This window comes from Vicugna pacos, chromosome 8 (assembly GCF_048564905.1).
Source record: "Vicugna pacos chromosome 8, VicPac4, whole genome shotgun sequence".
Lineage (NCBI taxonomy): Eukaryota > Metazoa > Chordata > Mammalia > Artiodactyla > Camelidae > Vicugna > Vicugna pacos.
This window is the reverse complement of record NC_132994.1, coordinates 44,413,539-44,440,703: the sequence shown is the minus strand read 5'-3', so window position 1 is coordinate 44,440,703 and position 27,165 is coordinate 44,413,539. Positions and strand designations below refer to the sequence as shown.

General features: G+C 32.7%; 1 protein-coding gene across 1 annotated transcript in view; it reads left to right on the top strand.

Moving 5' to 3' along the window:
* TRDN (triadin) overlaps positions 1-27,165 on the top strand; it is a gene marked incomplete at its 5' end in the record, with an annotated part of 362,619 nt that overhangs the window by 265,895 nt on the left and 69,559 nt on the right. Inside the window, 6 exons of the mRNA XM_072965935.1 lie at positions 663-680; positions 3,821-3,853; positions 3,971-3,997; positions 6,119-6,145; positions 10,648-10,695; positions 13,426-13,473. Of these exons, the coding sequence (XP_072822036.1) occupies positions 663-680; positions 3,821-3,853; positions 3,971-3,997; positions 6,119-6,145; positions 10,648-10,695; positions 13,426-13,473 (201 nt within the window). The remainder of the gene's footprint in view (positions 1-662; positions 681-3,820; positions 3,854-3,970; positions 3,998-6,118; positions 6,146-10,647; positions 10,696-13,425; positions 13,474-27,165) is intronic.

Here is a 27,165-nt window from a genome sequence, read left to right as displayed (position 1 = left end):
AAAAAAAACACTATATGTCGGATAAAGAAGAGAGAGAAAAATATTGACAAGGAGTGAGAGAAAGAGAGAGAGTAGAATTTTTTCTGACAATAATGCTATGAAAACTACTTGGCAGTAATGAAAAATAAAAGCTGCTTATGTTTACCTTTCATAGTAATTATTTTCTCATAAAGAAATACTTGCTTGACAAGGAATTGAACAATGTTCAGTGTAGAGCATTTATTTTGCTGGAAAGCATAAATTTAATTAATCTTAGACACGCCAGCATCAGTGGAACTGAATTGTTCCTTTAAGTCTTGAATAGAATTATAAATCATGTGGCAGCTATACCTGTTCCTCCGTATTTGTTCATATGTGTTTATGTGTACAATGTGTTTCTGCACTCATATGCATTTAATAAGACTGTAAGATATAAATCATTAAAATGGTTAAACAGTATAATCCTAGGTTAATTCATTGTTGAATAATGTTTTACAATCAGCTTCTGGAAACACCTATGATAAGCAGCAATACCTCAGAGCAATGCTCACTGTGAAATTTAAGGGGAGAGACTTGGGGGCAGGGGAGCAGGATTGGAACAGTCTAACCAAGTGCTGGGGGAGTAAATTTTATCCTTAAAGGTTTGATGAGCAATGGTTTTCTGTTTATATTTCTTTCAACAGAACCACACAAGGGAAAAAGTAAGGAAATGCATGCCGAGTGCATATTTTTTCTCACTACTACCATTGGCCTGCTGATAAACTCGTGGTTTTGAATCTCTCTTTTCTACATTGTATGCATGTGAATTCTATATTTTTGTCAGAATGAAGGAACAGGCAACCTGAGGAGGGGCATGATCAGAGTGGACTGAAAAGCATGGCTATCTGTCTTAGAGTCTTTTTTTCAAATTCATGCAGTCATCTAATATTATTATCCACAGTCTCATAACTGAAAAATATAACTGCATTCCATTAACCAAAACTGTATTATATTAGTGTAAATCTAGTCTCTTTAATCTGGTTAGTTCTGTACTTAGAAAATAGAACAGAAGTTCTTTTGCAAGCTAGTTTTACAATCTCTTTTCTGTTTTCCTCTTGTAATTCATTAATATTTTGGCGTGTTCTCATGATTCATGATTCTTTTTCCCTACCAGCACTATGAACTCTGTTGAAATAGCACAGCTTGGGATTCAGATCTTAGGAAGCATTCACTATTGCTTTAACACATATTATTAAAGCTGTTTGCTAACAATTCAGTAAAGCTTGATGCTTTGAAGTTGTGTTTTTTGCAAATATATACTCTTCTTTGAAGAAATGGGATATATTGAACAAACAGAAACAAAAAAATACCAACTTAACCCTACTCAACTAGCTATTAAAAATCATCAAATCCCCGGGTATGTAGAGCTTTAAGAAATCCTAGTGATATTAAAAACAAGTTTTAAAATATATACCAATTAAAAAGAAAAAGATTTATGTGTGTTTTGGTCCTGCAAGTTTAGGACATGGAGACGTTCTCTGTCATAAAAGTACGCTAAGATGACTCAGGGAGAGAATCATGAAGTTGTACTACGGCTCAGCCAGGGGGAGCAATCTATCCACACAGAGTATGCGATCCTTCAGTCCCAGATTTATGTGGGTGCACAGCGGCTGGCGAGCGCTGGCACACGGATACACAAACCACTCTATAAACCATTGCACCAGCAGGGAAATAGAGGGCAACTGGAGATTTGAAAAATGGTATTAAATAATACATATATAACCTGAAGGCCCTCACTTTATTACAGTCTATGTGATTTAAAAGTTCTCACAGACACACTGTGGCTCCTTGGCAATTTTCAGGGCATTGATATATTTGGTAAATAAATACGCCTTCCCAGACATTCATTTACATCCTAACTGCTTCCCTCATTGGGAAGTTCCGTGGATTGTACTTGGGCAATAATAGGGAGAAGAAAAAAGAGTTTTCTTCTAAACTATGACTAATTCTTTTCAAATTAACATATTTGCTCTAGTTTATCATCTGGATTTGCTATTACTATTGTTATGGTCATATTTTTGAATTTGTTGAACTCAGTTTTGGGGTTTTTGTAACTTTAAGATTGCTTTATTCAATTATACATCTCCAACCCTATATTCTTATTTTTCTTCTCCTTTTCTAGTTATCACAACTTAAAGGGTTTTTTTTTTTTCCAGTTTAAAACAAATCATGATGAGGGAACAAGCGGGAAGAGTACATGCAACTTTCCTATACATATTTTTGCAAATTTTTGTGATCTATAATTTTTTCAGAATAAAAAGTAAAAAAGAAAAATCTTCATAAGTATGCTTTGTCCCTGTAGAATTAAAGGGTAAATTAATTTATATTTATTTAGGTAATTCAATAATTAGATCCTGAACTGTTCCATACAGTAAATACTCTTGACAACCTTTTCTTGTATATTGTTCCAAATTAGCACAGGTATTCTTCTGCTTATATAATGACTTTCTGATACGATTGAAAGGCCCTTATTTTAACTCAGAAACCACATATCGCTAGAATTTGATTTTGATGCATACCCAAATCAACTTCCAGTATTTTTTTTATTGTCATTACTTTACAAATTTCTTAGAAATGTTTTTATGATTAGTGCTTTGGCTCGGCAATAAATTTAACAATCCATTTGATTACTCCATGTTTTCCAGGCAATTTTTATTAACGTTCTTAACTGTGTTTAATTTCAGCTAAGGCACCTGTACTACTTCTGTTTGACTTGTAATACTTGTTCAAACCATTTGTTTTATTTGTTTTACTGCCTTCCTGCTATCTTGGGAGTAAATAAATGGCTCATTATATCTTCACAACTACAAGCCTAGTAAAGAAAATTGTGCACTTGAGAGATTATTGAGATAACCATAGAAGATTTGATGACACTCTGTTTCTAAAATATAGTTCCTAGAATTCTTTGAGCATAAAACTCTGCTAGTCTCTGAAATGTATTCATTAAATGAAACTTGAAGACATTTCTTCATTATTTTTTTTAAATCAGAAGATAATGTGTCTATGTTAAAGCATTTCTTGAAAATCTTCATTTAAATTAATTTGACAAGCTTGTCAAGGCTAAATAAATAAGAATAGAAATGTAGATAATAGCACTTCATATAAAATTAGTACTTGCACTTCATATAAAATTAGTGCTTATTACAATATAAATGTCAGCTTAATCTTGAAGCCAGAATAATGCTTTGTCTCATATAATATTAGCAAAAATGACTTCTTATAAAGAAACACTACCTGAAAAGGGCTCTGTAAGGAGCATTTCTCCTACAAACAAGGAACATGTTTTTTGCTTCCCCCTGAAAATTATTAATCTATTTTTAGTGTCTTAAATCTGCCTCAGCAAAGCCTTTGTCTTAGCTACACAAATACCTGCTCAGTATAAGAAAATTTCACCTTAGAAGAGGAAGTCCATGGGAAATGTGTTCATCCTTATCTGAGAATTATTTTCAAGCAGCTGCAATACTTATCCTTTGTGCTAGCTTTTGATCCCAAATTTACTTCATGTTGATCTTATGAGAAAGCAGATTTAATTTTTTTCATCCTTTACAGACCCTACTTTATTTTTCTGGTTTATTATCCATGAAAAATTTTAATGCCTCTAATATTCAGAATATTTTTATTGCTATTCTGTGAGGGAAATCTGAGGGGGAATGGAAAAACTTGTTTTAAATATACAATATTAGTCTTTTCATGGCTGCAATCCAGCATTAGCATATACATGTTTCTTTATCTTAAAACAATTAAGTTGTGACATATAAAATTGGAATAATAATGATAATAATAACAAAAAATAATGTTTCAGAACAGGAAAAGAAAGAAAAACATGTGGAACCAGGTAACTTTTTAAATTCCTCTATCCTCTTAATTTCAAGATATCAGCCTGCAATTGAATATTGAATTATGATCAAACGGCATGGAATGTTGACTTTTTTTCTTTTCTTGTCTGATACAGCAAAGTTGCCAAAGAAGGAACATTCAGGTGAGTCAGACTGGTGTTGCTGCAGTCTCTCTACTTGATGTCTGAGATTTATTAGTGCTGCAGCCTCAGACAGGGGTAAGGGCCATGACAGGGAAGGGCAGGGGATTCTTCTCTCTTATGAGATGTCTTTTTTTCCCAAGTTCTTGACATAGAGTCAACAGCAATGCAGTTTTCTGCAAATGGAAGCCAAATAATACATTACACTCTTGCTACTCAGTGTGTTTTCTGTGAACCAGCTGCAGTAGGATCACCTGAGTGGTTGTTAGAAATACAGAATCTCTGGTCTCACCCCAGACCTACTGAATCAGAATTTTCAACTTCCTGAGATCCCCAGTGAATTTGTCAAAGCACTGTTTGAGGAACACTGTTTTACAGAAACAAAAGTAAAAACAAAACCCTTCCTGTAAATGCATCTGATATTTCTTTGTTTTTAAAATATGAACTACTTGGTTCCAGCAAATATTCTTTCCCTATTCAAAATGTTATTTAATGACACATCTTGAGTATTCAGGGGAGTTGCAATAGAAGTAGAGGTAGAATTTGTCCTCAATATATTTACATTCAAATGAGAGAGAAAACTGAATGAAGAATTGTACAATCAGAATAACATACATACAAACAAAAATTAAGAATGTAGTCAGTACAGATATCAAATGATTTTCTTAAAAGTTTCTGGCATTTAACTTACTTGCCCTATTTGTTGTTTCAAATGAAAATAAATGCAAATTTCTGAAAACATTTTTTATTGATCTGGTTTCAAAACACCACTTGTGGCTTTATCTGGCAAACTTCTGCTCAAGGAACTTTACTGATTACGTGTGTGTGTGTGTGTGTGTGTGTGTGTAGGTGTAGGTGGTCATAGCCTCATGTAATGTCTAATAGGCACTCCTCCCATTTTTTGTATTTAAATGGAGATAGTTTTTACATTGGCAATGCATTCAAATAGCAATTATAATATTACATAAATAACCATGCAAATATAGCTCAACTAGATGCCCACCCCATCACAGACCATAGCAAACCACAGGTTCAAAGCCACAGTTTCTTACTCTTCTTCCAGGTTTGTAAGACTTCCTCAGAAGACCCAAATTCATTTAGATGTCTCAGCAACTAGTTCCAATAGCATTGTTTTCTTTCTTTTATAAAAACACTTAATATACTGTTGCAATCATAATTAGCTTTTATTTTTTCCACTTTAAACAGTCAGAAATTAGAAAACGAAGATTGTTTTTTTATATCTTTATCCCCTGAGTGCCTATTATAATGTCAGAAACATTTTGGGCACTTGATAACATTTGATTGGATGAAAAGAGAAACATCAAAATGAATAATCATAATTTTAAAAAATTTAAATATGAATGACTTTTAATTAATTTACTCTATGAAATAATAACACATTTCACTACTTCACATTTACACTGATATTACTTATCCTTTGGGAAGGAATGAATGTTTTTACCTACCTTACAGGGAACAGATTATGTGTTTGGGGCTAACATTCCCATAGTTGGGCCATAGCACATAGTCTCATGTATGTACATATGCAGAAAGCTGAAATAGAGCATAGATCACAGATACATATAAGCATGGAGAGACATAAAGAATGACCATTGGTATAATCAATTTTGAGAGTTTCAATAGCTAAAAGTTATTATCCAAGATTAAACCTGACAAAACCCAATAATTCAAATTTCTTAAAGTCATCCTGTTCATTCCAGGATGTTATTACAGTGTAGCAACTTAGCAATAATTAGCTGTATTTTTAGAATTGAAACCATTGGATAATTTACCAATTCACTTCCTTCTTATATAATTTTGTAGATTTTAAGGAAACTGCATTGACTTCTATTTAAAACAATCAGATTCTTAGATAATCTAAAATGGAAAACAAAATGAATCAGTCATGAATGAGCATTCTGTGTTGGGTTCATGGCATATATTTAAAGTATAGCAAAGAAAACAGCACAGCATTGTATTTGCTTTCTCAGACCCCCTTTTTTCCTTAGTTTCCAAGTTTATAATATAGTCTTTTAAAAAAATGAAAACAACCTTAAAACTACTTAGAGAGACATAAGTAAACTTATAATTGATTTAGATCTTGTTATTTCTTGTTCTTAACAGCTCCAAGTGAAAAACAAGTTAAAGCAAGTATGTTGAATAAAACTTGAAAAAACAAAAAGTGTATTTCAGCAGCTTACTCATTTAAATTTCTGCTATTGACGATGCTAATGCTAATTTTTGAGGCTGGCTTACCAAATGTTTATTGCTATGGTTATTTGTTGTATTCAAATAACATGCATAATTACCCAACCTTGTCTTTTCCATGCATTCATTCTTACTAAAATTTATCTATCAAACTTTCATTTGTAACTGTTAATTTGTCCAGATCATAACCCCTTTTTGAGTTGTTTTTATTTTTGTTTTCCATTTTGCAGAATGATAAGTGATCTTTCAGTTTATTAAACAATTAGACTTAATTTTCCTAAAGATTAATCACTTGATCAGACCAAAAGGCAACATAATTTGCCTACCAGTGAAAGCTATTGTGTTTTTAATGAAATGAAGACCCCCAAAATTTTTATTAACTACTGCTCCTGCAATATCATAATTTCCTTTTAAGGCTTTTATCATCAGATTATGAAAATTGACTGAAAATTATAATATACCATGGCATTTGCATCAATAGTAGCTTTGACAATATGCTTAAAGGTAAATGCGTATTTCTTTGTTGGTATTTTTCAATTTGATGAAATACCTAATAAATTGCCATTAATGAAAATTATTTTAGGTATAATGGTGTATATTTAAGTTTAGAAAAATATTATTGTAGCTTCTTTAAACTTTGTATACAAGATTTATGATCAAACCTTATTTCTATGCACAACGTAATTACGTTTATATTTTCCTTTCAATTTAGAGCTGCAAAAGTATTAATGATGGTACTAATACAAAACACAAATGCATGCTTTCTTTATTTACTGCCAGATTTTTGAGACAGAGTATATCATTGGTGAATATATCAGAAAAATTGGAAAATATAATATCAAGTAGCTTGGTGAGAATGTCTTTTAAAAAATTACAGTTGAACATGTTTCCAAAGACATTATGGAGGAGAGATGTAACATAAATCTAAAATTCCATTTATATTTTCATGAAAAATTTTAGTTGAATACAAAACTGATTAGAACTTCTTATTATGGAGTATTTAGTATGCTAATACTTAGTCTGTAGAATGCATAATCAAGAAAATATATAAAACAAAACTGATAATTTTGCAGTACTGGTAGAGAACTTTAGATTGGAGATTACTCTGAAAATGAACATTTCTTCCTAGAAAAATGTGACATTTAGATAAAAATATTCATTTGCAAAAAAAAAAAAACCCTGTAAGTTCTGCTGTCTATGAAACACACTATCCAATCAAGTTTTTAAGAGATCAGCATCTTTTGCAGGAAATTAGCAAATTTAGTTGCCAAATCATCTTAGACCCAATATAAAAGTTTCAGAAGAATTAATACTCAACTCCTTATACGGTTGAAAGATTTGAACTTAACAAGGCATTATCTTGCAATATAAAAGTTAATTAGAGATAATTCATAAGTTGTTTAAAATCTCTGCTAACAATATGACCATCCATTTCCCCAACTAAAAACTTTTTTTCTCTTTTGGTCTTGAAACCATACAGCAGAAGAAGTTTTACATAACTTCTATATACAGTAAGCTATTTATAAAGTTAATGCCTAAGGTGAAAATTGCATATCATTACAAATACTCTTGAAAAATTCCTTCAGTCACCCATATAATATGAGGCACATAATTTTGTGTATATAACCTGAATATTCATGGTATAATTTTACATTATCTTAAATTATGAGAGGAAATGAGAGAGTAGATATATAGTTTAATTAACATAAATTATTTACGTGATATAATTTTGTGGTGTTGAATTAAAAAAGAATGGTGAGATAGACAGGATTAGAGCAAATCCATGTAAAAAGTAAAGTTGTTATTTATAATAACACAAAATCAGACATAACCTAGTGTCCATTGCAGGAGAATGGATGCATAATTTACAATTTGAATATGTGTTCAGTGAAATACTATACAGCAGCTAAATCAATCAACTGCAGCTCCTCATATCAGCATTGCTTATGTAAAAAGTTAAACAGCTTATTTGAGTAAACAGTGAAACAAGTAGGGCAGTGAAAAAACTGAAAAAGATTGAGAGCATTCTACCAATGGGAGCTAGGTCAAAAGTTATAGAGGTGACATGGAAGTGAAGGAAAAAAACCCAAAACATATTGGCTATAACATATATTGCCTTATTTGAGAAAATTTCATTATTTGGCTGTTATGATAGTAGCTCTTGAGTATCATTTTCTTGATTCAGGAAAAATCTAGTTGACTCAATCTAGTTGACTGGTTTTGTTTTGTTTATGTAGACCACCAAAAACACTAATGCTATCCAAGTCTAATGGCTATCTGGCTTAACTATTTTAACACTGCATCTCAGCACATGATTTGAAGGAAGAAAATTGCAAGAATTAATACTAACTACTATATATAAAGTAGATGAACAACATGTTTATACTGTGTAGCACAAGGGACTATATTCAATATCTTAGATTAACCTATAATGAAAAAGAATATATGCATGTAAATGTATGACAGAAACAAGCTTACAAATAGACAAATGGCCAGGCTTCATCCCAGACTCATTAACTAAGAATCAGAAGCCCATCCTGGATCCACTATGTTTTAATCTCATAGATTTATAAAAACTCCCCAGCTTAGTCTAGTGTGAGGCCTGAATTGAGAGTGGTTAATGAAAAGTCACAATAGTGATAGTAGAGAGGATAACTATGTGTAGAAATGGGTAAATAACAGGGCACAGGCACGAGGTCGGTTAATGGCAACAACAGAGCAGGTTAGAGCCAGGTGCAACCTGATAGCATGGACTTCAAAACAATCGGGATTTGGAGGAAGCGAAGAGGTCATATTAGAGATAATAAGAAGTAAAGAGAAGTTATAAACAGAATTTAAAGCATTAGTTAAAAAGCAGAAGTAAGCACTTTGGTATGTAAGAGATGGAAAAAAAACTTTTCCAATTTTAGAAGACTACAGAGGATGCAATGTCCTCAGGGAACTAGAGTTTGGTTAAAGGAAGAAAGCAAAGTGCGCATTTTGAGAAGAAGCTGAGGATATACGGAGGCAAGCTGTGATAGAGAGATGACACAGTGGAAAGACTTTGGAAAAGAGTCTGTTTTTAGGAGAAATACAAAGCCTAGGTTTGTGATAGTACCTGAAGTGAAGGTTGACGATTCCAGGGGGACCAGTCCCCTTGTGTCTTAGGGGAAGTGTGGTAATTAATTTCCAAAATATTGCCAAGACCAGCAACATAAGCATCACCTGGGAACTGGTTAGAAATGTAGATTCTTAGGGCATGCCCAGACCTACTGTATCAGGTCCAGGATCTGTGTTTGAACAGCTCTCCTGGGTGACTGATGCATGCCAAATTTGAGAGCCACTGGTCTAGTCTTTCCTCAAAGCTGTATAACATCCAAGGATCTGCTTAGTCCTGGAGCTCAGGATCCTGAAACGGCCTGGAGAAGAGGATATTTCCAGGGCTTCTTGTCTGGGCTCAAATTATGAAGTGTGTGGTATCTAATACTGTGGAATTAAAACTTGAAAGCGATGTGAAAGTCTGTTCCTGACATTTGATCTCTCTCACAGCCCAAGATCTATGGCACAGGGAAGACAAAGGGGCGTGAAGACCCTTTTTTTGATTGTTTCTAGAGCCTTAGCCACTGACTGTAAAATGAGTAACAGGGTTATACACACATGCAAAGAAGAATAAAAGTAAAACTACAAATACAGGTGTCCTAGGGCAACAGCCTCAAATAATTTAAAGTTAATAAAATGAGTAACTAAACTTTGTAAAAATTTACCAGCTCATTGTCATTTTCTAATTTTCCTGAGGATCAAAGAAAACTTCAACTTTAATTAGCCTTAATTTGAGGTATAATATTTTGTACTAGGATGCGCATTTCAGATTATGTTTTCAGGAGAGTTCCCCTATCTTCCACCCTAGGTGTTCAGAAAAACTCCAAGAAGCCATTTTGGCCTTTTTTTAATCCGTTTTTTCCCCCCTCTCTCTCAAAGCAATATTCAAATGGAATTTTCTGTAACATTATGGCTAATATTTTATACTATAAAGTGATTGATTGAGGCCAAATATGGCTGGCCATCCCTGGCTAAACAAAGAAGGCCTATCAAGTGTTCTTCCCCACAACTCATGCATCATTTAAGATTTGATTATAATCTAATAAATTAGTGTTCCAGTGTGATTTTGTGGAATAAGCCACCTTCTTTTATGGTCATTACTTACAAGCATAAGTAATATAAGCATAAAATTTAATACCACAGGGTTGTATCTTGCAAGAGTTTCTCTATTGTTACTTAAGAAAGCTCATAAGTTAAAAAAATACAAGCACATTATGGCGTGGAGTTCTGCTGCTTGCTTTGCTCTCAGATGCCACATATAGTTTAGCCTTTGGGCAGTTTTCATCTTGTCTGACTTAGAATACCCTAAGATACCGGCCTGGCATGTCTGATATCCATTTCTCGTTCTTTAATGTCTGAATTTACAGAAACTGAACGAGCCAAAGAAGAGGTTGGTGCTGCCTCAACTAAAAAAGGTAAATACCGCAGAAAGAAAAAGATGTCATGACTATAGCTTCTTTACGCTAAGGTTTCTCACTTAACATACTGTTTAGTGCTTATAGAAGAGCTCTGTTTATTGGTTTTACTATTTCACTGATATGGAAGCAAACTCATTTTGAACAAGAGTTGTAATATCTGTGTTAACAGGGCTTTGTCTTCAGTGGTCTAATGCCAATAGTTTTGTTCCTTTAGGGCCAAACTAAAACTAGTGATTATAGCTTGATGGTTAAGTTAGTGTTGAAAAACTGAAGAAATGCAGCTGTTTAAGCTCAACAGAATCCGAATCATCTGGAGAGCATTCAAATTTACTGCATTAGAAGGCTAGGGTTTCAATTAATACACTTAGTCACCAAGCAATTATGTATTGATCACTTGCTATGTCTGAAATAATGCTAGATGCTGTGAGAAACAAAAGCAGAACATTTCCAAATAGGTCAAAGAAAAAAATGACAGTGAAATTTTGGAAATATGTTCCTAAGCAGTGTTTTTGTGAAATTTCTACTCTTTAAAAACATTCATTAGAAAAGAAGAAAGGCTGAAAACAAATATTCAGGAAGAAATTTTTTTTAATTTAAATTAATTTTTCAATGAAATCCAAAGAAAGTAGAAGGAAGAGAAATTTTTAAATGTAAAAGCAGAAGCTAATGAAATAGAAATTAAACATCACAATAGAGAAAGCAAAAAGTCAAAATTAGACCTCTATAAAAACTGATAAAGCCGGTAGACCTCTGTGTAAATTTATTAAGAAAAAAAGAGAAGACACAAAACATTATCAGAAAATAAAAAGTGGGCAACACTACAGATTCTACAGATAATTAAAAAATAAAAACAGTTCCAATAAATTTGAAAATGTTAATAAAATTGACATTCTGAAACCATAATTATAATTTTTCCCAAAGAAAATTCTAGCTAAGATGGCTTCACTGGTGAATTCTTTCAAACATTTAAGGAAAACTTGGCACCAGTCTTGCACCAAACCTCCCAGGAACAGAGTAAGAGAAAACATTCATTCATTTTATGGAGCTAGAATAACCTTTATTCAAAAACCTAGCAAGAAACAAAAAGAAAGGAATCATACAGGGAACTTCTCTTGTGAACATAGAGGCACAGATATAAACAAAATATTAGATCCAGTCTGATAATAGATGTGAAAGATAAAAAGTAACCAAGTTGGTTTTATTTCTTGAATGCAATTTCAAAAATAAATCAGTGTAATTAACCAGAATAACAAAATAAAGGGAAAATATACTTATCATAGTAGATGCATTTGATATGTTTCATATTAGAATAAAAGAAATGTCTCTAATCTATAAGATATACACAAAAACCATTAGCAAATATCATACTCAATGAAGAAAAAGGGAAAAATTTCTCCCTGAGAATTAGAACAAGGATGTCTGCTCTCAGCACCTCTATTACCCATTGTACTAAATATCCTAGCCAGCGCAATAGGTGAGAAAAAGAAGTAATAGATGCAAAAATAGAAAAGCAAAAAACTAAAGCTTTATTCACAGATGAAATTATCTACTTGAAAAATTCAAAAGAATCTGCAGATGAACTACTATAACAGTGAATTTAGCAAGTTTAATGTTAAAGAAAAGGCTTTTTTCCTTTTTCTCTCTCTCTAGTTCATGGCATTAACTTTTTGAAAATATCATGGTCAGTCACACTGTAGACACTTTTGATTTCTATGATTGTTTCTTCAGAATATTATTTAATATGTTCTCTCTATCTTGTATTTGATTAAACTGAAAGCTGAATCTTTGGCTTAGCTTGATTCCAGTTGTATGCTTGGCAAGAATACGTCAGAGGTCATACTGTGTAAACCACGCTGCATGTCGTTAGGAAGCGCAGAATGTCAGGATGTCCTATTATGAGTGAATGGTTCTAAATTTCATCAGTGGGTTAGGATGGTGACAACCACATTTCTTCCTTTCAAAGTTGCACTTTTCCCCATGCAACTCTGTGGGGTGATACTTGGATGTGATGGGAATATTCATTCCCCATTCATCCTTCATCTGATAGTTGCTAGTGTCCTCTGAAGATCCTTCCTGGAATCAGTTATTTCAGTGGGGACACTGATTTTTGTGTGAATCCTTTCTATTGCTTTGATGAATAAACAGGTAAGCAAGTAATGCTCCACTGAGAGCAGTAAAATTTCAGAAAATTGTTGGTCAGGGGAAACAGCACCTACGTGATAATCTTATTTCTCTTTTGGTTACTTGTGATTTGAGATGCGTTCATTTAATATTTAAATGAACCTCAAGCATGACTAAACCGTCCTTTCAGTTGATTAGGTGATATTAAGCTTGAATTTTAAAGGAGTGTCTAGTTGACATTTTCAACTAAGTGGCTACAGCAATAACCTGGGATGTAAGTTGATTAATCACAATCCTGTCAAGTGGAATTCTTTGTAGAGCTTGCTTATCAAAGCAGAGTATAGAAGGATAAGTTAGAAAACGGTGTGCAAAAGCTAGTAAAGAGGCAGCAAGGGTTTTTTTTTTTTTTCCTCTAATTCTTTAAGATTAGATTTATGACAGTAGGTTTCAGTTGGATTATAGAGAAATGAGAAATGTTGAAAAAGCTTTAAAATAGACTTGTTTAGAATAAATGTTTGGCATTTGAATGAGTTACAAGATGCCATTTTGAGCAGAAGCAGCATTTCCATCCAGAACTTTTATTTGAACCTTATCTCTGCCTTGCAGCTGTACCTGGGAAGAAGGAAGAGAAAACAAGCAAGACAGTGGAGCAAGGTAAAAAAAAATGAAGGAGGTTGACATTATCTTCTTTAGAAAGACAACAACATGAGGAGGAAAGCACTCGCTTCAGACAGGCGGAAGACAATAACCTTTAAATCTGTTGCTCCCTGTCCCTGTCCTTGCATGTTTTTCTGTGCCAGGGAGAATGTGAGGTGGCAATCTGGGGTGTCCTTGTTTTGTATAACTTAACTTTGAGCGTAAGTTCAGAACAGGAAAACTCCACAGACTGCTTCATTACATGAAGGAAAATGCTGAAGTTGGTTGGGAATACGGAAATCATCCAGGGCAATTGGCAGACCTCTTTTCCGTCTGATCTGTGGTTTTAATACCACTTGACTGACCATAGTTTAAAAAATAAAGATGACACAACTCTATTTATGCAAAAGCTATTTCTACTGCTTGAAAAGAAATATGTAAATTTTAAAACAAAGCAAAAAAAACAGCAGTAAAAGTAAATAACTTGAATTTATATGACGACTTCAGCAATTGATTCTCCCAAGAGGTCTAAAATTTCAGAGTTACAAATCATAATGCTATCAATAATGCATTTTTATTTTTGCAGCTTTATTAATATTAATATGTTACTCCAGAATATGCTAGAGAAAAGTGCTACAGTATAGTAGAGTAAAAACATTTGAAGTGATGTTGGGCCTTCTGTTAGAGCTCAGAGTACTAATAATTTTTATTGCTCCACTCACTCTTCTGCTTTTTATATATTATAATATTTATTATTTGTTATAATAAATACATAAAATCAGAACTAGCAATAATTTTGTCAAGAATGAAATTAAAACAATTGCCCCTTTTAAATTTGATATTCAATTAAGTTCATAGTATCAGAAATTTAGATATTTTATATAAATACATCAAGAAAATCTTTCAATCCTTCACATTTCAGATAGGTAAACTAAGGTTAAAGTTTCAGTTAAGTTAAAAATTAGTCAAGGATTTATTTCCCTGGCCTTTTCAAAATAAAAATCACAGTAAATCATATTGAAAAAATTTTCAAATTCCTTTGGCTTCTGGGGGCTACCTGGAATTTTGGAATGCAATAGAATGTTTCTGTCAATTTCTTTTTGAAGAGGGTACTTTAGCCTCTAAAATATAAAGTAGGGGAGTAGGATGACAGGATCCCAATTTCAACTTGTTTACTTGGGCAAAATTCTGAGCCTAAATTTCTGCTCTAAAAAATGGAGTTAATTATACCTGACCTGCCTGTCTAACAAGATGTGGAGTTCAAATAGGAAAACACATGTGAAAGGATATGAGCAATTATAAACTCCTAAATAAGTATCTAGCATTTACTTAGGCATATTTCCTTATAAAATCAGCATCAATATAGATGAGATAAACTATTAAATCACTTTGATTTCACTAAGCTTCATAGTTTTTCTTCCTTCTAGGATAAAGGCATTGATTACTCACCTATGGCATTTGCAGATTATTTTGAGAGCCACAGCAAATTAAGAGAAGATTGACTAGAATATAAAATGCCCACACTAATAATAGTACCTAACATGTAACCGATGTGAGCACAGATTATTTTTTTCTTCTTACCTGCATGTTGGCATCAGTTTCATTAATTCTATCATGTTGGGTCAGGTAGATAGGAGACCAAGAATGGCTGTTAGAGATGTGAATTTACCCCTTCAAATGATTTTAAAATTCATTCTTTTATTAAAAATACTGTTTATTTTATAAATAGGCTCTTGGCTTAGGTACAAACAACACAAGATTCTTTCAATGACTTTTTTATATTGACTTAGTAAATCATTTCAGTTTTAAATATTATAAAGCTGTGTCCTTTTATAGTATAAAACTAATTCATAAGGCATTGTGGTATAATTAGTTTACAAAGTTATTTTCGTTTATTTAAGTTTGATCTTATGGACTTGTACTGAGGAAAATCTTTATGATTTTCATAATCCTTAAATAGATTTCAAACAAACTTTGTGATCTATGTAAAATCGTGTATATTGAACCTCTAAACCTAGTCTGCATTATAATTGGAAAACTTTGAGTAAGCTAAATTTCACATTATGGAAAATTCATTTAGTGAAAGGCCGAATAAATTTTATGTTAATGTAATCTAATAACCTAGGCCTCAAATCATGTAAGAAGTAGAAATTATTTAACCTAACTTCTGCAAAAGTCCAAAAATGTACCTCTGTTTTATCTCTAACTCATGATGGTTCATATGTTTTTTAGTTACTCTGCTCATGAAGATCTAACATTGGCAAGACCAGAATTTTGAGTATTTAGAAACTCTATAAATTTCTCCACTTTAAAGACATACACACACACACACGCACTCACACATTAACTATTTCTCCTTATTTAAAAAGCAATGGCCTAGAAGCATCAGGAGACACAAATATTTTCCACAATACACGTTGCGGTGAGGGCCGAGGAATGCCAAAGATAAAACATTGCAACACGTGCCGCTGCATGAGGATTCATCTTTACCTGTTTGTGTATTGTACCTGGAAAGAGTACCTTGTATTTCATGGAGCCTAGTTTGTTTATTTGTTAATATTTCATTTTCCATATTTAGTGTACTTTTTCCTCTCTGGCATTCCTTTTAAAAATTGACCTGCCCCCCTAAATTCAATCCCCCCCTCTCTTTTTCAATCTTGCTTTCTCTCAGAAGAAAATCTTTGATAATATTTGCTTGTTAATAGTCAGAGGATCAAAATGGTCCTTCTGGGGGAGCATCCAGTGGCTTCGTACTTGCTGGGCAGTGAAGGAAACAGGAAAGGAGACCAGTCAACACAGCTAACTTTAATGATCTGAGTTAAAAGTCCAGCATCTCCTTGTTTCTAATTTCTGCCTTCAGAGTGATTTAAATCCCACAGTGAAAAGGTGAAGAAAATAGTGATAAGCTAATCACTTTCTTTTTCTTTCGTTCACATCTGTGCATGGCATCGATTAAAGCTTTCTTTAAGAGTTTGTTCTAGGGGCCTGTAACAGTGCTGGCATGAGGATATTCAATAAATATTTGTGGACTGCATAAAAACATTGAAGAAATGTTGGAGAAAAGAATATTGGGTGATCCAGATTTCAGTGATCTGTGCTTCTAAACACTGTACAATTAAGATACTATTTTAGTAAATCAAAATGTGATTTCTGATATCAAAGGTTGCCAAATATTTCAGAAACCAGAAGATAAGTGATTAAATTATTTAACGACCCCTCCCTCCATTTTAAAGTAAAATAGTGAAGGAAATTACTAAATATGCACTAGTCATTAATTACGTCATTGTTGTTATGAGCTTTGTAATTGGTGCTCTTACATAAACAAAACTGGGTGTGGTGAACGGTTAAAGATATTGACTAAATTAGATTTTAGTAATTACAACTATTATATTATGATTTTTTTTAAAAAAACTTAAAATGGAAGAGAAAATTTAACAATTGCCCCATTAGGCCAACATGTAAGTCTAATATAGAAATATACATATACATATAGACCTTATCCACAATTTTTCTTAGTTTTATAATTATAGACCTAAATTAGGTGATCTTCTACTCCTTTGAATCATAAAAAAAAATTTTGTTCTGTGACATTTTTAAGTAGTATGTTCCTCACGTCAGAATACAGAAGCTATTTCCTTTTTAGGAAGAAGGCTGATCTAGAAAGTTTTGATTGCTAAGATTCTAAGACTTGAATGCTAAGAGAAAATATGCTTTATAAACTTGGATATTTTAGTATCCCAAAATTAAACTGAAAGTTTCATTACAGAAACATTAAGTATAGCTTTCCATCCTCTTAACAAAAATTAAAAACCACTTTAAGATCCACTTAAGTACAAACCTGACAGAAAAAATATTTAAGAAAAAGATTAAATAGAATTTGAGTGCCTGTTATCCACTGAGAATAAATTTGAACACAATTAGTAATCATTTTATTAAGGGTAAAATTGGAGCATGTGGATCATAAATGTATCATAATGCAGTTCACTTACTATAATAAAAAATTCTATTTTGCTTTAAAAGAAGAACTATTTCTAAATTCATCTGTACACTAATTTGTGTCCATTTAAAGAGTTTCTGTCTTTCTTTGCCTTTGTTGCTCTTTTGTAAACAATGGTACCCTACTTAATTGTATCAGTGTTTTCAATTGTCACAACAGCAAGTGAAACCCAGTTGCTATTACATGCTTTGTGTATTTGTCACTGTCTTGATACGCTTATCAGATTCTTCTGTTCTTTGTACATGCACTGGTCTGTTTAGAATCTGTGATGTGTACACATTGTAGATTGATCCATACTTTCAAGTGAATGTTAATAATATCTAAGAGTAATGATTACTCTAAGGGAAACTTATTTATTTAAATAATAATGTTTATAATTCGTGATGTGTCAATGTTATAAAAAAAGAGAGAAACAATTTTACATTTAAGATCAATGGAGTAAAACTGAAAGTTTAGTTGATACATATTGTATTTAATTATTTGCTTAATATGTGATGATGACTAAGTCATGTGGACTAAGTCATGCTGTTGACCCTCAATAAATGTTAAATGATAATAACCACATTATTGATTCCTGTGAATTCCAAACTTTTTGACAATAGTTTGTGCTTTGGTTGTTTAATATTTATTGAGCGCCCACAACAGACTAGGCGCTGGGACTGGCTGTGAGGAGCCTGGCGTGGGCTTCGGAGAGGAAGATGGTCTACAAACAGAGCCCATGCAACACCCATAAAAATGAGCGTACTCTGCTTGCTTATATATTTTATATGTTTTTAGGAGAACCGTTAGCAATTTTCCACTGTCTCACTTGCCCACATAACACATCTCTCTGCTTCTTAGTCTTTAATACTTTTAGAATATTCTCACAATCCTCTAATCTCATGTATGGAAATTTCTTTCTAGTCTCTCCTTTCTCACCATGTTCCTCCCCATTTCCTTCATCCCTTTAATAAACAGATAGATCTAAATGCTAAGTATTACCACTGAAAAACACATTTGAAAAGTTTGTATTGTTGCATTGATCTCCTGCAGGGTGGCACGTCCAGTCATGCAACACTTATTCCTGTGATTCGAACACTTATAGGTAGGAATGTCGTTCAATATTACGTATTTCAGCCCAGAAAAGGAGCAGTGTGTGCCAATGACGTTGACAAGATTAGGAGGTGATGCCATAAGACATACATTCATACTGTACTTTTCCCTCAGAAGTTAATGGTTCTTTGTATTAATGATCCTTTTTCTCTAACAAGTTAATATGTAACTTGATCACTCTTACTTTAAGCAGGATAGGCAAGTATGAGTCACACAGAGAGACAATTATAATGCCCATATTCCATGCAATATTCTGCCTTTCAATTATCATAAAAAAGAACCACTCCTCTACCTATTGTGGTCACTGTTCCTGTCTTTTCTTTCCTTTTCACAGACTCTGGGCATTTCACAAAGACGTACACTAAAACTGTACGATTACCCAGGAACCTCCCACTGCCCTTCGCATTGGGCTCATCACTTTTACCATCAGATTGACCTCAGTAACTTTTGACTCAGAGGAACTGGTTGGTAGATGGGCTAAATTAAGTTACCTGATGTTACCAGAACAGACTTCATACCTAGGAGCAATGTGTGATTCCTGCTCTGCCCACCTTCTACCCATTCTGTGATTCATCAAAGTAGTTTCTTAAAGGAAATGTTATCTATGTTTTAGGTTCTTAAAAGCAACAAACTTTTACATCAAGTGTGTGCTCTCTCTCTCCTATCTTACAATTTTAAACTTTGTCTTGATTTAACTTCCAACAATCTTCATGTAAAACTAAGAGAATGCAATGATAAACCATTCCTTAAAGCACAGTCAAATCAAATTATAAATATGAAGAAAAGTTGTCATATGATTTCTGAACTCAATGACAATGCACTTCCTATTTCTTTCAACAATATTTCATATAATTTAATAATTTTAAAGCAATGTAAAGTGTATATTTTTGCTCATGGTCTACATCATAATATTAGGATGGTTCTTTAAGACATCCTTAAATCTGTAAAAGACCATTTTCATTCTCTTTATAATGAAAATTCTCTTACAAATCTTATTTTTCCTCATACAGAAATTTGATCACCATCACCAGAATTTGGCATGTAAAAACAATTTTAATTATTTAACATAAATATTTGAAGATTACAATTTTGTTCTCCAGAGAGAAAAATTGACTTTCATTTTCTTCTTTAACACTGAATTATATAAGACTGTGGAAATGCACTGTAGTGTTTACCATGTAACACACCAAGAAAACACCTCCCTACAAGCTCCAGAACATTAAGCTGCTAATTATGTCTTTTCTTTCTATTAGTATTCACTTCTACTCCGGCTATTATCCTGAAACCACATACAGGTTTATTCTTTTTTTCCCCTTAGGGATTTTTAATAGAAAGTATATTGTAAGCTGCTATGTTACAAAGCTAAGTGGTCAGAGCAAAGATTGTTCTTTGGAGATTTTTTTTCCCCTTTCTTACTGACTTTCTCTAATTATTAATTTAGCCATAAGAATCAGTAATAATGGCGCACAAGATGTAGAAATTAGGCCCATGACACATACACACAAAGAATCTATAAAGAATGAAACAGAAGAAGCTGTTGCCTCAGGAGACAGGCGAATGTGGATAATACAACTGTGAGTGAATGGTGGTTTCAGTTTGGGGCTATTTCCAAACAAAATAGCAATGACTTTCTAAGTATTACCCATCAGTTCAGCATGCATCATGTTCTCTTATGAGCACAACTTTGTTAATTACATTTATAGGATGACAGAAAAAAATGTTTGGATTTAGGATCTTTAAAGACTCCTCATCACTGGAAGGGAAGTAAATTTAAGTTCTCTAGTAGGGGACTGCGGGGTTCTCCACCAACAATCCTCAGTGTGATTTCTCAGCCTTGGCTCACATTCTTCTTCCCTGCTTTGTACATCCAGCGAACTAGCCACATGAACATTCACACTCCTTGTTTTCTTACACCATTCTTTATGTTGGAAATCTGTTTCCAATTCTTTGATGACAAGTTTTATATCCAGTTTCAGAACTGACCATAAATGCTGGTGCTTCTATGGGGTCTTTTCTCATTGCATCAGGTAGAGTTTGTCAGTCCTTCTGCTATGGGCCCTGAGCCCTGTGTATGTGTCTCTGCCATTGTACTTAATCTGTATATGTGGATGCATTCCAGTATTGAGCCAACTGTATGCAACCATCTTGTTTTTCCAGCTCCTAACACAAAAGAGACACCAAATAAATATCCATTGAATAGATAAAGTTTACTTTCTTAAAATACAAAAATGTATTCTTCTTTTAAAATATTGTTCCCAAGTGAAGGAACTGAAACAGACCTGGGATTCTTGTTCTGCAGGGAGATCACTTTGTCACATTGCTTAGTACTGTAGGAAAGATAATTTCTACTTTATTAAAATGACATTAGCTTTGTTTTGTTCTCCAACGAAAGACCTTTTGAGAGTCTCAGTTTTCTTTTGCTTGTATATATTCATCACAAAGTTTAAAGTACTGTTAAAAATATCTGAAAAATTTCATGGAAGTCTAAAATATTAGCAAATCAAATTAACAATGTATCAAAAGAATTATATACCATGCCCAAGTACAATTCATTCTAGGTATGCAAAACTGGTTTAATATTTGAAAATAAATCAGTGTAATTCATTACATCAACAAAATAAATAAGAAACACAATCATCTCAACAGATATAAAAATTATTTTGCAAAATTCAACATCCATTTATGATAAAATTTTTCAGCAAACTAGAAAGAGAGGGAAACTTCCTCAACCTGATAAAGGGCATCTAAAATAAAACCCACTGTTAACATTATACTTAATGATAATACACTAGAAGCTTTCTTACTATGACAAAAAAAAACAAGGCAAGGATGTCCCCTCTGAGCACACTTATTCAACATTGTACTGGAAATACTAGTTAATGCAATAAGACTTGAAAAGGAAAGAAAAAATATAGCAATTGGGAAGAAAGAAATAAAATTGTTTTTGTTTGCAAATGATGGGATGATCATCTCTTTAGAAAATTCAAAGGAATCAAGAAACATTCTAGAATGAAATCATGATTATAGCAAGGTTGCAGGAACAAAGTTAATATGCAAAAGTCAATTGCTCTCCTATGTAACAGCAATGAAAAATTGGAATGAACAAAGTAAAAAAAAATGCATACCATTTGCATTAATATGAGAAAAAGAAATACTTAAATATAAATCTAACAAAATATATATAAGATCTACATGACAGAAACTACGAAACTTTGATGAAAAAAATAAAAGAATTAAATAATTGAGAGATATCGCATGTTCATGGGTAGACAGATTCAAAATTGTTAAAATTTCAGTTCTTCCCAAAAGGATCTATAGATTCAATGAAATCATGATAAAAAATCCCCGAGGATATTGGCAAACTGATACTGTGAATAACAGCCAAAATAAATAAATAAATAAATAAATAAATAAATAAATAAATAAATAAATAAAATAAAAGAGCCAGAATAGCCAATACAACATTAAAGGAGAACAAAATCAGAGCACTGACACTACTGGACTTCAAGACTTACTATAAAGTCACAGTAATCAACACAGTGTGGTATTGGTGAAGGAATCAACAGATAGACTGATGGAACAAAATGAAGAGCCTGGAAATAGACCCACAAAGATACAGTCAACTGATATTTGACAAAGGAGCAAAAGCAATTCAATGCAGAAGGGATAGTCTTTTCAGCAAGTGGTAATAGAATAAGTGGACACTCATAAGCAAAAAAGAAAAAGAATCCTGGCACAAACTCTACATCATTCTCAAAATATTAACTCAAAATGGATCATACAACTAATGTAAAACATAAAACTATAAAACTTCTAGAATATAACATAAGAGAAATATAGGTCATCTTGGATGTGGAGATGATGTTTTAGATACGACACCAAAAGCATAGCCCATGAATGAAAAATTAAAAACTTCTGCTCTGCAAAAGACTTATCAAAAATATTTAAAGACAAGACACAGAATAAGAGAATATATTTGTAAAGTACATATCTGATAAATAACTGTTATCCAAAGTACACAAAGAACTCTTAAAACTCAACAATAGGAAAATGAACAACTCATTTTAAAAATTGGCAGAAAGTCTGAACAGATACCTCATAAAAGAAGATATACAGAGGGGAAATAAGCATATGAAAAGATGTTCAACATCATACATCATTAGGATATTGCAAATTGAAACAATGAGATACCACTACGCATTTATTAGAATGACTAAACTCCAAAACATTGAAAACATCAAATGTTGAGGAGGATGTGGAGCAGCAGGAGCTCTCATGCATTGCTGGAGGGAATGCAAATTATACAACCATTTTGGAAGATAGTTTAGCTCTCTCTTAGCATATGGTCGAGGAATCATGCTCTTTGGTATTTATCCAAGTGAGTTGAGAAGTTATGTCCACTTATGTCCTGCACACAAATGCTGCAGTTTTAATCGTGTTGCTAAACTTGGAACCAACAAATATACTCTTCAATATATGAATGGATAAATAAATTCTGGTACATCCATACAAAAGAATTTTTCTTCAGTGTTAAAAATGTGTGAGCTATCAAGCCATGAAAAGATATAGAATATTAAATTCTATTGCTAAGTGAAATAAGCCAACCTGAAAATTCTACATATTATGAAACTCCAACTACATGACTTTCTGGCAAACGCAAAACTATGGAGATAATAAAAAGTTCAGTGGTTTCCAGGGATTTGGGAGGAAGAGAGGGGAATAGATAGAGCACAGGAGATTTTTAGGGCAGTGAAACTATTCTATATCATGCTATAATGGTATATGTATGTCATTATATATTTGTCAAAATCCATAGAATGAACAAAACTAAGAATGAATCTTAATGTAAACTGTGGACTTTGGTGGATAATGATGTACCAGTATTGGTTCACCAATTGTAACAAATGTACAACATTAGTTAGGGATTTGATGATAGGGAAGATGGGGTATGTTTGGGGAGGGCATATGTGGGAAACCTCTGAACTTTCCATTCAATTTTGCTGTAAACTTTAATCTGCTTTAAAAATTGTTAAAGTTTATTAATTAAAAAAATTGTATGGAAATCTCAAAGAATTAATCCACTAAGTGAATTTCAAAGTACTATATTTTGAGATTTTATACTATGAATAACAGAAGAATTTATTTTTAAAATCCTATTTATTTTTACCATAAAATTTTCTTATATCCATTGTATTTCTTCAAGTTTTCTATGTATATCCTCTCATAAAGTAAGGTTCATGTTTAAACACTTAGACTATATAAGACTTATTCTCAGATCCCACATAAATGTGTTTATAGATGATTTCTAATTAAGAAAAGAAGTTCAAAAGACAATATAGAATATGTACAATAAACATGATTGTCATAAAAAAGGAGAATGTGTTACATTTAAAATCAATGGATGATTAGAGATTTTTACAAAAAAATAAGTTAAAATTAAGTATATAAATATAGGTGTGTGAGATTATTAAACACTGAAAATTCATCATCCAAAATTTCTTAGATAACAAAAAGCAAAATGCTAGGTAAATTTTAGGTTGAAATACATACATTTTTGGTTTTTTATCCATGAACATTGTCAAATACTGGCAATTTGATTTTACTTTGATACCTTAGCCAGGTTGGGATTGCAAATTTGGGGAATAACTAACCATGAAAGGTGATTATATGATTAGTAGGCTTTTGTGTAAAGATTCAAAAATAAGTTTCCTGAAAAATAAGTTTCCTAAGTTTCAGCACAAATCTGGCAAAAAGACAGTTATCGACTTCCTAGTATGTGCCAGACGACATGGTCTCTGCTTCAGAAAAAGTATTTGATAAGCTGTGGCAGGCTGGCAGTTATGAAGAACACTGATGTGAGATGGTGATGCAAGTGTGCTCACTGGTTACTTCTAGGAGGCACCTGTGGTGCTGTTGACTGTATAATCCACTGTGCTCCCAGCACTTACTGCAGTAGTTCAGCTCTAACTTTTATTTTGATGGTCTGGATTCAAATTTCCCACTACTATTTAGTAGTTGTGATGGTGGGCAAGTTTTTTACCTCTCTTAGCTACTATCATATTATAAAATCTAGATATTACCTGCCTCACTGGAACAGATGAGGAGTTAAGGAGATGTCTCAGTCAGCTTGGGCTGCTATAATAAAAATATCATAGACTAGGTGACTTGAAGAGCAGAAATTTATTTCTAACAGTTTTGGAGGCTAGGATGTCCAATATCAAGGTACCAGCCAGTTTGCTTCCTGGTCTGCAAACAGATGTCTTCTTACTATATCCTGTTATGGTGGGGGGTGGGGGGGAGAGAGAGAGAGAGAAAGGGAAGAAGGGAGAGCGAAAATTCCACCCATGAGGGCTCCACCCCCATGACCAGATCACCTCACAAAAGCCCCACCTCCAAATACCGTCGCATTGGGTATTAGGCTTCAATATGTGAATTCTGGGCTGACCCAAACGTCCTATTCATAGCAAGATTTTATGTAAAAGTACCTAGCCATACAAAACAACACTTCACCATGTGTGAATGCAGGAATGACCAAGACCTAGCTTTGCCTGCCCTCAAAGGAATCACGGTCTTGTACTAAAGATATTTTTCTTGAAAAACCATGGGAACTTTGACATCTTAAGTTGAACATGATTACATGAGGAAAATTTCACAGCTAGCAACATTTTCTTTTAAAAACAAAAATCTTTAGTGCTCAGAAAGCTAATTATAGGGTGTTCTAGTTTATCTCAGTTCCTAAATATATAAAGAAGTGCTCATTTTATTTTCTTTTGAGTAATTGCATATTGCTGATTTTTCTAAAAGAGTTGGGCAGAGATAAAGTAAAATGCACCCCACTGAGGTACACTCCACAATTCTGATTAGCATTCTCTTCTTGCAGCCAAGCTATGCAGCGTCAAAGCATCATAATTATAAAGTTTGATCAGAGTTCAATTGAAGGAAAAGAATATTTAGATGATTTCAAGGAGTCCCTCAGTTAAGATAATTTGAAGAACTATATTATTATAGGAAATTATTTGTCAAAAGAACTGGAATACTTAGTCCACTGGACAAGACTTCCACCTCCATGGTGATTGCAAGATACGCGTTAAGCATGTTCTGTATTTGTTAGTTGTTTTGAATTCACAACTTTAACATGCTAACATAGCCCAGCTTGCTGGAACTACACAATGCTTGAAAAATAGAAGGAAGCTTTTCAGAGATGTATATACAAAGTGTTAGACAGTACTATATAGTTGGTGTTTTCAGACTCACTAACTCTCCGTATTCTGTATTGATTATCCGTGTGACTGTCAGAGAACAATCTGATTTCACATATTTACAATTTCTTGAGGACTAACTCACCATAGTCTTCAAGTACCAACAACACTAGTCAGATGTCATTCAAGCAAATTTGATATTATACTTTTTACTTAGATTGTCCAGAGATAGAAGATAATGTAGTTTACAAAATTATATTCTTTCTTTAATTAAAAAAAAAACTCAATGAAGTTTCCAAGATTAAAAGAAAGGCACCAAATTATAAATATAGTTGAATTGGAAATGTTTTAAATTAAGATTTTTAAACAGATTTTTTAGAGAAAAATATTTTAAAATGTTTAAATATGTGTGTGCCAGTCTTTAGCTTATAGAATAGGGAATGATTAAATGTATCATTAAGACAAAAAAAGAGTTAAAGATGGCTTCCCAACTAAGTCATACTTAATTACAAACCTAATGGACAGTGTCCTGAGTAAAATTAAACTCTGAAAACATTTGACTAGTATTCAAAATTAGTATTGCATAAACATCTATACATTATATTTTTCATTGTGGGGATGATAAGCATAGAGTTTTAAACCACTTAGACACTTTAAAAATTCTTTTCTCTGTGTCTTTTTTAATCAAATTTATATTTTGGAGTTTGGAAAAGATATAAACATGCTGTAAAATACCTTTTCTAAAATATCGCTGATTGTCAAAAATTATGTCCAAATGAACATAAAAGAATGACAGATGCATGTAGGGCATTCACATAATAAACATTTAAAAATAATGCAAATAATCACAATTAAATCACTTTTGGGGCAATATAGTATCACTTTAGGAAGCAATAGAGATGTTATAAAACAATTTTAACATTCTTGGTGCCATGTGATGCACATTAATAGTCATGATCTGAGAAATTATCTCATATCATTGAACTTACAGAGAGCTCTCCGTAGGGTTCTTTAAAATTATTCTTTCCATCTAAACACAAACCAAAAAACTGATATTTTGATTTTATTCATTATGCTCATGGAACAATATCTCAAATCAGCAGGCAAATTATATATCTTCAAAACAGGAAAGGAAGAAGGTTTTTGAAATGATATTTTTGAGCACTTCAGTAGAACGAGCTGAGTAAGAATAGTTAAGAATTTTGAGTTTGATTCTTCACACAGCCAAGAGATCTGGACTGCCTGATGTTTCTGTTAGAATATTTTAAACCTTCCAGTTCCAATTTCTTTTTTACAATCTAGCTATACTTGACATTGACAAAGCCAAAGTATTTCAACAGAAATATTTTTGTAATATCCTAATAGCACTAATAATAAATTGATAATGAATTTGATCGTTCAGAGCAATGAATAATAAATAAT